The following is an 11,989-nucleotide window of genomic DNA, read 5'->3' as shown; positions in this document are numbered from 1 at the left end:
AAAGTATTATGAACCAACTATTTATAGTAGAGATGAAATATAAAAAGGAACGGGAGGAGTATAAATAAAGTTATATAGGGAATTAATGAAGTTCATGAGATTTTTCACTCTACCATAAAACATGATAAGGGGAATATGAGATTGTACAAGGGTCAATGCATATCTATTCATGTTTATTTTTAATAATATTAAAATTAAATATTAAATATCCTAGCTGCCAGTCATATGCTTTTTTTGAAATGTCTCAAAGCTCATAAATAGTCTTCATCCATGTGATGTGAAACATCAATAATGGGTATGATTTTTGGATCCGAGGCATATTCGAAAATTTACTCTAATTTTTAATAGGGTGTATGTTAATAGGTACCGAGGAAAATATTTTTCATGAAAAATATATTTTTTTAAGAAAATAATTGATTTTTCTTTTGTTTTGACATGTAAATAATTTTTTTTTTTTTATGTATAATCTAGATAAATATTATAGGAGGTGAAGGTGGTGTATAGGATGGTGGTGATGGGGCTACAAAGAGTGAGAGAGTGAAAATGGGGTGTGTTGGAGGGTGGATATGACACAATCAATGTAAAACTTATTTTTCTTGGTTATTCTCATTATGATAATCGTTTTTCTCATTTCTGAGAATCTTATGTTCCTAAAAAAAATATTTTTCCATTTTTTTAACTAATCAAACATGAAAAATGTAATAACATTCAATTTCCTCCTTACCTAACACACCTAAGGATTCAAAACTAGTGTAGTATTTTGAAGGTAATCTTTTTGCATATGCATCTATGTTTCATACCGGAAATATTGAATTTCATTGAATTCATAGTCAGTTATCACACGTATTATATTTTTATTAAAGTCTCTTCACTCTTAATTAAAGATCTCGAATTTCAAATTTCAAATTTCAAATGTAATAACTAAAAATTCGTTAAAAACACTTTAATTACTTCCTTATTAGATTTACTCAGCGAAAGTTCAAATTAAATGAACTACTATTTTGGAAGTAATAGTTTTGAAACTCAATGTAAATTTCACTTGATCTCATAATCATTAATATCTTTGGTTGGAATGTCTTTCCCCTAGGTCTTGAATTTAAAAATCCGACACAAATGATTTGGTTTGATATTTAAGAAACCCGAACCAACCTGGCCATGTACACCCCTACTTTTATTCTGTTAAGTTTAAACTTTACACAATTGTTAAGAAATAATAATTAATTGCTAATTTAACTAGGAAAAAAATATGGCGGGGAAGGTGAGCCATTTGGAACATTTGAAGGCTGGCGCCTTCTTCTTAGTTTAATCATCTAGTATCTATAACTCGTGGTCTGATTAATATGAATTCGCTAGGCAAATGTATCGACTAAATAAATACAAAAAGGTTGCAACAAACTTCAACCCCCTATAGTGGGGAAATACAGCTGAGCTTGAAAGAGAATAGTGTATTTGCAGATCATACCCCTACCTTGAGAATGTAGAGAGATTGTCTCCTATAGATCCTCAGCTCAAAGAGATGAAAAAAAAAAGGCAGTAGCAGAAACAGAAGCAAAAATAACAAGAAGATAATAAGAGAAGCGAGGCTAAAGGAACAAGCAGTTCATCCTAGTTAAATGAAGAGAAGCAGCAGTGTTAGTCCATGGGAAACCATCTTCAAGCACAAAATATCATTGTCCAAACTATATAAAAAAAAAAAAAAGTACATCATGTTGCTTAATGCAGGACATGAATTTCTTGAATTCTGCAGATGATATTGAGTTAAGAAAAAAGAGAGGCATATGTGGCTTTCAGGGTACATTGGTCACACACAGAATAACAACTCTCAGCTTCAATCAAACGGCCCAGAGTATACTGGCGATTCAACACAACTAACTACAAGAACATACTACCAATAACAGCAAACAAACAACCTATAAACCTAGATTCTACAACTCAATCAAGTTGCATCTCTTCAGGAAATGGGATGGAAGCACAGCAATGGTAATAGCCATCGTCATTGAACACAAACCTTTGTGAAAGATGAGCTTCGGGGATAAGATACTCCCCCCAGTCTTCCGAGCCATATTGACCAAAAATCTTTCGTGCATCAAAGGAATCAACCTTTTTTGATCCTTTTTTGCTATCAATTGGAGAACAGTAAGTCAGTGCTAACCTTAAAAGTAATGAAATTATGCAACTGATAGAATCATGGATAGAGACTTTAAGCCAACAAATAAACAAGATACGCAATAAAAGATTAAAAAAATGACACCTTTTTCTGTGCCGCGCATTCATTATGGTGGCATGCAACTGCATAAGGGGCAAAAAAGGCTTATCAGGAACTTATCAAATCAAGAAGATAACAAAAATAAAAACAATACAAGTTTAGCAATTTTCACCACGACAGTCATTGATAAGCTATACAAGCATTCTGGTATTAGATATGTAAAAGGAGAAAGGCCACTAACGACAATAGAATACATTTAGAGAAGTAACTGTCATCAAGTGCAAGTCCACAAACAGTTTTAGGGGGTCAAGCCTTTCTTGAAAGTAACTGTAAAAGATAAAACGTACTCGAATGAGCTAAAGCATAATCTTCAATTATTAAATCTTGATACCAGAACAAAACAAATGACCACCACAAGAAAGCACCAGCAAGCATAATGCAACAGAAGAAACAAGTTCCAAACATATAAAGTTGGAATGCAAAAGGTGAGAATGATTTAGGGTTTGAGGATGCTGAGTTCGAGAAGGTGTCAGAAGTAAAATGGATGTAGACATATTTACTCTTGGTAGAGAAGGGAACTGTTTCACTTTTCAAAAGAGGTTTGCACCATTTCTGACTGTATTAACAGATTCTCTACCAGGTGCCTTTTACTTTAAGGCCCTTGTTTGCGATGAATAAATTGCTTTTTATGAGAAAAGAAAGTGGAGGGGTCAGTGGGGGAAGGAAAAGCAAAGAAGCAGCAGCACTAGATCGAACAGTCAAAGTATTTGAACACAGCATCAATGAAAATAGAGAGACAAACAATAAAGAAATTGCCGACAAAATTAACCAGAATAAAGAATTAACACCTTGAAAGATATACCTTTAACTTCTGGTTTAAATCATTTTCAAGAACAAGACCAGCTTCAATGAACGCATTGGTGATCACCTCTAGAAAGGCTAAGGAATATCAAACGCAGGTAAAAAATTCCCTTAGAAATAGCAGACAGATTCAAGAAATGGGTAGGGTGAGGGAAGAAGACACCAGAAATTATGGATACGACAGGCACGTCAAAGTCAGTCTTCACCACCAATTACTTCCACAGGAGCATATACAACACGAGCTTTTGCTGGAGAACCTTTCATGCACTCCTACAGAATAAAAACAATCTGAGTTCCAGCCAGAAAAAATGGTGAACTTGTGAAATCTCATTAGAAGCTACAGTCAAGAAACATCCAGCATACATGATATATAGTCTCTCTCTCACACACACACGTACAGCAACCAATTGAAGAAGCATCTATAGAAAGAGAATGGTGTCCCATGAAAAGGAATTCTAAATATAATATAAGAGCAAATGTTCTTCTTTTTGCAGTACTTAATCATTTTGTTCATTTGCTTTCACCTAATTCCAAGTAGGTCAACATTGCTACCAGTGGCATATTCGAAGGCTCTAATACACATTTACCCTTGGGTTGTTTCTGAATTTTTATTTTTTTTAAAAAAAGTCATTTTGCTATTTTACATTTACACTTTCTCTTACATGTTGTCATTTTCTGTAATTCTTCCTTTTAAACGTATAAAGTCAGCAGGCATGATCTATGTTTCTTCTTCAATTGTGACAGTTTCTTTAAAATATATTAACAATAATATGACTACTCATTCCCTGTATCCTGTGTGAAAGTAAGTTTTGTTTAGTGTTTTCCCCCAAGCCATTAACTTATTAATAAAACCCTAGTCACTGCCAATGATTAGAAATTATCAAACCACAAGAAAATATTTGAAACTAGCAAACTATTATAGCACAATAACAGACATTTGAATCCATACAATAAAATTTGAGTGGATAATATGCATATCTGAGCAAGTAATACTGTATCCTTAGCCTGGCAATTACTCTCATAAATGGGAAAATCCAACAAAGTTACTGAGAAGAACAACTAAAATCAACTATTGAAATTTTGTGGTGCATGGCAATATTACATAGAGTATCACGTTCAAAACATGTATACTTATAAAAAGAAAAAAAAGAACAAGCATGTTAGATGATTTGACCCTTAAAGTTGGATATTTCAAATATCTCTAGTATGAGATCTATCATTTTACTTTTGAAGTAAAAGACAGTGAAAGTCAAATTTTAAAGAATGTTTAATAACAACAACAACAACATACCCAGTGANGAGTCTTGGCTCCACCGTACATGTCCTTTTTTAAAGAATGTTTAATACTGGGGAAAAAAAGATATAGATGATCTTCATCCGTATGAACCTAAATAATAAAAACCATTAGTTTCTAACACTTCCTATATGAATCTTTCAATAATCTTAGGCTCATAATACTAAAAACTGTGAGTACTGAAAGGTGATTTGCTCTAAGATGTCTTTCATCAAATGGAGCCCACCGCCTCCCCTACAAAGGATCCCAACAGTGACCCTTTCCAACCTTGCTCTCATCATGACTAAAACTAACAATCTTGTGGTAGATGAAGAATCCTTACCACTAGGGCTATCCTTCCCTTGTTTCCTGTCACTCATCTCTTACTTTTAATCAATGAATCCTAGATTCGACGTATGTTTGCTGCATTGAGATAACCATTAATACTTTCACAGTGAAGTATGTCCGCGACAGCAAGAAAACAATTAATCATCTTTTGCTCAATTTACAGCATCCTTTCATTTTCATGTTTTGGCCTCTACTGACATGAGCTGGGATGAGTAGTGGCAGATGTGTTTTGATCACTTCTCTTAGCATGTCTTTTGAAACTTTAAAGTACATATTTGAATCTTGTAATAGGGCTTACATGAACCTTCAGTAGAAGTTTAAGGGTTTCTATAAATTTAATCTGAACTTTTTATGTCCATGAGTAATTATTTTGTAATATAACTTGCATGCAACTTCAGTAAAAGTTAAAGGGTTTCTAGAGATTTTAGTCTCAAACATCTCATGCCCACCAATGATAGGTTATCCACTTCTTGGGCATTAGCCTTTACTTATTATGCCACTTAGTAAAAGATGATTCACCCAAAGAACAGCTAAAGCAAATATAAACTCCACAGACAAAAATTCAGGGTAAAGAGTTGCCATGCTAGTTAAAGTTTCATAATCAACTAGCTCAGTGTAGAAACAAAATTAGCTTCAATTAAGAGATGATATAACCTAGGAGGAACACAAATATTCAAGCAACACCTTCAGATGTCATTACCTAATGTTCACAGACAAATAAAAGATCATAAAAAGTAAACTTGGAAAAAAAGATCATAAAGAGCAAGTGTAATGACTATTCTGCCAAGGAGTAAGTGTATGATTATAAGGTATAACCTAACAGCTTGAAATCCATAATTGTATAACTTGGAATAAGACTTACCAAACCCTTCAGTCTTATAGACACAGGTCGGCTCTCCAAAGCATCAATTACTTTTGGTGAGACACTCTGGAAAGACGATGGAAAGCAAATATTTTATTTTGAAAAGTTAGACAGAGAAAATGATATTACAACAAAAGAAAATGACCATGTAATTACAAACATCTACCCGCAAAACTTCAGCAGCAGCTTCAATTCGGTCCTTATTCCAAAGCTTCAGCATGAGCACAGTCAAGTGGAATGTTTTTGGTTTAATAAAGATGGATTTCTCAATTCCCAAATCTGTTGACAAGAAAAACATTCGTCAATTTGGTCACAGATTAAGACATAAAGAAGGAAATAATGCTCCCATTAGGAATAGATATTATAATGAACTTCAGAAGGAAAAGCAGAGATAAGAATTTTCAGCACAGAAGTTTTTTACAACAACACAGTACACAAATCCATTTTAATCTTTTGATAAAAGTAGCATAGTATTTAGATTTTATACCTAAAAGTTTAGAAGCCTTTGATTCTGAGGTAGAGGACTTAGATACTTTAGGCGAGTAACTCACGAGTGGTATGTTGGTTTTATCCATTTTAACACGATCATTAGAATCTTCAGTTTTGAGTTCCACTGCAATCTGTGGTTCGCTCAAGTTCTGCTCACCTTCCGAATCAGAAGTTTTACCACTTGAATCACATTCCAAATTTTCATCTTCATTAACTACTGTAATTCCAAGAACTGAGTTCTGGAAGTTGATGAGCTTGTTGACCAGCTCAGGATGTATGGCCAATGGAAGTGATACAAAGTGAGAGTAGTCAAGATTTCGGCTTTTAACTGTCTACAGGAAAAGGAGGCTACACTTATTGAGTGACAACAAATAAAAAAAATGAGATAAAAAAAAATTAAGATCCTTCATAACACAAGCAAGAACTCCGAGCCACAGTTGAGCGAGATTCCTCATGACAAAAGCAAGTACGAAGGATGACACTTAGAGCATTCTAGATATAAATAATATTAGACAAGCGTATTATTTGAAAGTTATGAATTACTAGTTGCATGTAAGTGCCAAGAAAAGCTAAGAGTTCTAGTAAACACATATATGTTAGTTTAAGTTGAGAGAGAGAAAGAGAGGGAGCATTCAAAAGGTAATTGAAAAGCAACTTCAAATGCTCACACTAGATTCTAGGTCAAAATCAAGTGGTACCTGGACCAATAGTATGACAGGAAAAGGCTCCTAAGGCAAGGCATGACATACAGTAAGATATATTTTGGGTACTTCGTGTTGGTCCCATAATGCAGCAGCTACATTTCATCAATAATCATTAGCATGACCATTTTTAGAAGTAAAAACAATAAAATTAAAAGCTCTGAGCAAAAACAGATACTTACATGTTATCACAGTTTATAGGCTCTAGAAAATTTGACAGATAAAAAAGTAATATTCCTTTTTTGCTTTATTTGTCTACTAGCACGAAAAAAATCAAATGTTGGTGCATACCTCATCAATTACAGCTTGGACTCTATCTGATGCTCTTGCCACACTTTCAGCAGAACTGCCTTCTATGACTGCAATATGTTATGGACACTACATTAAAAACGAAAAAAGTTGAACATAGCTGTTTTGGATTTCAAATTAGTATTGACCCATATTCAATATATACCAATACAAAAGGAATATAGCTCCAATTACTCTGTAAAAACATGGAATAGTGGCTTTCACAAGTAGTAACAACATTAAGAGAAGTGGATGCTAATCCCCCAATTGAAAGACCTACTAATAAAGAATAAATCACAAAGGAGAGACAAAAAGCCAATTATCATAACTAGTGACAAGAATAGATCAAAGCACATTATCAAAGCATACCTCCAAAATTTTGGCCAACAAACTATGGTAGGAGACCTGAATGGAGCTTAAGCTTGGAAATCGGAAAATAAAAAACCGTAATATCACTAAATACTGATAAGATTACAAATAACTACATCAGACAAGAGGATACAAGTAGGACACGTGAAGAATAACTGAGGAAGGGTAACCAAGATGGTTTTGCTCCCCTACATAGACATCCAAATGCACTACTTTGTAGGTGCAACACTATGGCGATTGGTAGTGTTAATAGATCTAAAATCACATGAAGGTTATCACAAAAAAAAGATCTATGATCTGTAAAAATCAATGTAGGATAAAACAAAAGATCTATCCAGGATAGACATCCAAATGCACTACTTTGTAGGTGCAACACTATGGCGATTGCAAGTGTTTATAGCTCTAAATAAAATCGTAAGAAGGTTATCTCAAAAGATCTATGATCTCTAAAAATCAATGCAGAATAAAACAAAGGATCCATCCAGACGATCAACTATGTGATTTAAGGATTAACCATTGTTTCTACACCTACATTAGGTCCACAGGGATGAGCACGAGATTTAGAGAGCTTTCAGTTACAATGAACCTTTAAGCGGTGTTAAAAGACAGCCTAATAGAATGAAATTGCCCAAATGGAGCAGCCTCAAAAAAAAATTGCCCAAGTGGAGCAGACTACATAAATCATCACCAAACCCAACTAATTTGAGATTGACATGTCATCGATTGATCAACTGACTGATCACTTAATAAACCAGGGTCCAGGAACAGCATAAGTAGGTCATAGAAATCATATAGTACGTTATCAGAAGCAAAAATCAGGCAACAAATATCATTATGATTGAATAATAACTTAATCAATAACAAAAGCTGAATCAATCAAAATCAGCCATAAATAAAGAAGCAACCCACTGAGGCAATCCTCATTCTGCGAGAATGGAAGTATGATTTTTACTTTCATTTCCTCCTCAATTGTCCTCTGTGTTGCACCTCTATAAGCAGAATATCAAAGCAACGTATTAGCCCCTCATTTTTAGCATACACAAGAATCCACACAGAAAGTCATACCCTTTCCCTCTGATAAAACGCATCAAGGAAGCCCCTGCCTGCAGATATGTTTGGAAATGAGATGATAACGGTAGCAGAAAATTGAAAGCCAATTTAGTGGGAGAACTCTGAATTTATGATGAAAACCATCCATAACAAGTGTCATTAGTGCAAAGTGAAGATCGCGTAAAGAACAACAACCACGTAACACACTGCACATGCAGCCAGAAAATGTGACCTATTCAATAAGTTGCTCATTAAAAAGGGTGAGCAGTACGGGTAAGAACTCAATGAATCACAATAATGACACAAAACTGATAAACGAAGGACATACATCAGAAAAGTTGAACACTTCTTACGGGTCTTTAACATCTTTCATCTTCTAATTAGCCACGTGACAAGTCTTATTGGGTCGCAAATTCATGTGGATACAACTGAGTCTTCCATACAGACACAGATTTAGTGATGTAAGAAAAATTAACTAAGATATTTCTATAATCAAGGAAAGTGTAGTTTAAAAACATTTGTTTATGAGTTTAGTGTCCTCCCAAGGCATGCAAAATACGCATATGGCAGTACCATATCATTCACGGATAATGGACCTCTTCTGGATTTCCATCTGATGCAGCATGAACTTGCATGCTTACCATCACTTGAAACTGAAATTTCAAAGATCCAGATAGAGTTGAAACTTGAAACTTGAAACTTGAAACAGTCAATAATAAAAGAGTGTTTGCATTTAGTTAGGTTAACAACTTGTTATATTAGAAGGTTCATCACGTGTTGGGCAGTTGGTCAGAAGAATTGATGGAAAGTTGTCCCTGCTTGTATATGGTGGACAATTTGGAATGAGAGGACCTACAAAGGTTTTGAAGACAAATACAATTCTGTGCAGAAAATGAAGATGAATTGTCTTCTTTTGTTTAATTTTTGCTGTAAAGAAAGCTATGCCAAGGAGGCTGAACCAAATAGTTGATATGATAGAATCCTTGTGAAGCAATAGCCTAAGCTTGGTTGGTTATTTTTATTTTATTTTTTGATAACTGAGAAATCCGTTTATGACCCGCCCTTTGGACCAATCACAACCTTCTAAATTCGGTGGATAATGGGTCCGCCCCTCTACCCTTCGCCACTTAAATACCAGGCTTCACTTTGCATGGTGTGGGGCTTGAACCTGCGACCTAAACCACAAATCCTCCACCTTTTACCACTCAAGCTAAGCTTGGTTGGTTTTTGTAATGTCTTTCATATATATATATATATATATATATACATATACATATACATATACTTGTTACCAGTTTCAAAAAAGAATGTCCATCACGTGTTGTATTGTTTTATGGGCAAATGTGTACATAAGAAGTTAAAGACAGATTGACAGGCAGTTTTGTTGTGTGTTTGGAATGAATGCAGCTTATAGCTTTCCTTCAAATTTTTACAAGTATTTTTTTTAATACGTACAGAAAAGGAGAAGATACACTTCCCTGGTCTTCCCATGAGGTATGTTGTAGCCTCTTCTTGTCTAGCAACTTGACTAGCACATCGATGTCTATGCTCAGACAGAAGCTGCTCAGAGACATTGCTTTAAGAAAAGTAACCATGATGCTCTAAGTAATCTATATTCCCACTTATTTTGGGAAAATTTTATTCTTCTTTTCAATTTTAATATAGCTAAAAAGCATATTAATGTTGCATTTAAGTAACCCTTGCACCTAAAGTCCTACACAATGAATTGACTGATAGGACAGCATGAAGAAGATTCAAAAGAAAAAAACAAACAGAAACACATCAAAAGCTAGTCAAGTTGTAAAAACCCAACAAGATTACCTTGACTGTAACTGAATGCTTCTGAGCTGCTGAAAGTGATTCATCATCAGCAGAAGCTGTTGCTCGTCCTTCTAGGTCAATGCCTTCACTAACCTGCACTGCCTTCTGAACTGTTGACTCATACGAAGAGACGGTGCATTTAATTTCTTGCACTTGACCTCCAAAATCATGCTTCTCATCACCTAAACCACCTGAACTTCCAAATCCCAATATTAATCTTCCACATCTTTAACAGTGTATTCTACATATTGCATAAGATCATATTCCTGACATAACAATAAACTAATTTTTCAATTATTCGGATACCTAATAACTTCCAATAGCAACGTGAAAGTACAGAAAACTTAACGACCTAGAATTTCCAATACAACTCAATCTAATATTAACAAGTGAGGAACACTCACCTTCAGTAGACCTTGATTGAGTAGAAACAGGTCTCCATGTTTTAGCAACCATTTTCTGCTTTTTCCGGTCCATGTCAACACATAAACCTCCTTCAATATGCGTCCTCGAGTTATAATTGAAACCGCATGAAGAAAATGTTATGAATTTAACTCGAAATTCAATAGAAAAGTAACTAAACTAGAACACAGTCAATGTTTGTGGAACAATTTTCGATTATCTGAAATTGAAACTAACAATCTAACAATACACTAAGCTAAATTACAGAACTGAAACAGAACTAAATAAATATAGCCTAGATGAAGTTCCTTGATCTGAATCTGAAACGAAAGAAGAAGAAGACAGGATTAGAACGGAGTTGAAAAAAAGAGAGAAGAAGCAAGGAAGAAGTTGAGAATTGTAGGATACCAGTTTCTTTTCANCCAATACAACTCAATCTAATATTAACAAGTGAGGAACACTCACCTTCAGTAGACCTTGATTGAGTAGAAACAGGTCTCCATGTTTTAGCAACCATTTTCTGCTTTTTCCGGTCCATGTCAACACGTAAACCTCCTTCAATATGCGTCCTCGAGTTATAATTGAAACCGCATGAAGAAAAACACCTCTGCAACAATTACAATTACCCGATTTCAACATCACCTTTTCGGTTCCTTGTTAAATTTAATTTCTATACAGAAATAGCGATTGGTGTACCTGGAAGTGTTGTGTGCGCTTCGGTACTACATGAGCCTTTGTGAATTTCCAAGCAAGATCAACGCTGTGGAAGACGATTGGTAAGAAAAAAAGCTACGTATTAAATCTCTAATTCACTGAGAGAATGAAAAGACCTTGCAAATGGTAAGTGTGCACCTTAAAAAAGACCGGTAAGCTATCATTTGTTTTATCTCTATCGACGGCGGTGGCGCTGAAATTAAATTCACCTGCCGGAAGAATGATATTTTGACCAAAATGTGTAGTTTTGGCTTGAAAAGTGAGAAAATGACAAAACGATCCCTTGTGTTGTTTAGGAGTAGGTTCAAAATAATTTTTAAAGTAATTTTTTTGACAGTTTTGATCCTTTTATGTTTGTTAAAAATTAATTTTAATTTTCATCAAATATTTGGCAAATTATATCTGTTACATTTGATACAAATTGTTAGATTTGAGCCAAGAATCGTATGGAAACAGTCTATATTTACTTCTAGGAGGTAATGGTCATATTTGCATATGTTCTGTGGAAATTCTATCTTGTGTCCACTTGTGTGATTATTTTGGATATTTTATCGTTGTTGTTAGATTTGAAAAAGATTGTAAAGAAAAATATCAACATAAACATT

At 34.4% G+C, this 11,989-nt stretch overlaps 1 protein-coding gene across 3 annotated transcripts; it reads right to left on the bottom strand.

Annotated features, from left to right (window-relative positions):
- Positions 1-1,695: 1,695 nt before the first annotated feature.
- LOC125859585 (uncharacterized) lies at positions 1,696-11,639 on the bottom strand. 3 transcript variants are annotated; one of them, XM_049539363.1, is made up of 14 exons: positions 11,523-11,637; positions 11,367-11,430; positions 11,136-11,286; positions 10,269-10,459; positions 8,463-8,500; positions 8,307-8,386; positions 7,032-7,099; positions 6,038-6,371; positions 5,717-5,829; positions 5,551-5,616; positions 3,247-3,337; positions 3,069-3,136; positions 2,252-2,289; positions 1,696-2,119 (listed from the first exon to the last, which is right to left on the bottom strand). In XM_049539363.1, exons 1-11 carry the CDS (start codon positions 11,546-11,548, stop codon positions 3,263-3,265), a joined length of 1,206 nt encoding a protein of 401 aa, XP_049395320.1. In that variant the 5' UTR covers positions 11,549-11,637; the 3' UTR covers positions 1,696-2,119; positions 2,252-2,289; positions 3,069-3,136; positions 3,247-3,262. The 3 variants fall into 3 exon arrangements, with proteins under 3 accessions (XP_049395320.1, XP_049395321.1, XP_049395322.1); XM_049539364.1 differs by having other exon boundaries at positions 11,136-11,277; positions 11,523-11,636; XM_049539365.1 differs by lacking the exons at positions 1,696-2,119; positions 2,252-2,289; positions 3,069-3,136; positions 3,247-3,337 and adding an exon at positions 4,829-4,969 and having other exon boundaries at positions 11,523-11,639.
- Between the last annotated feature and the right edge of the window lie 350 nt (positions 11,640-11,989).

This window comes from Solanum stenotomum, chromosome 3 (genome assembly GCF_019186545.1).
Source record: "Solanum stenotomum isolate F172 chromosome 3, ASM1918654v1, whole genome shotgun sequence".
Classification (NCBI taxonomy): Eukaryota; Viridiplantae; Streptophyta; class Magnoliopsida; order Solanales; family Solanaceae; genus Solanum; species Solanum stenotomum.
Note: the sequence above shows the minus strand (reverse complement) of the source record. Positions and strands in the feature narration are given on the sequence as shown.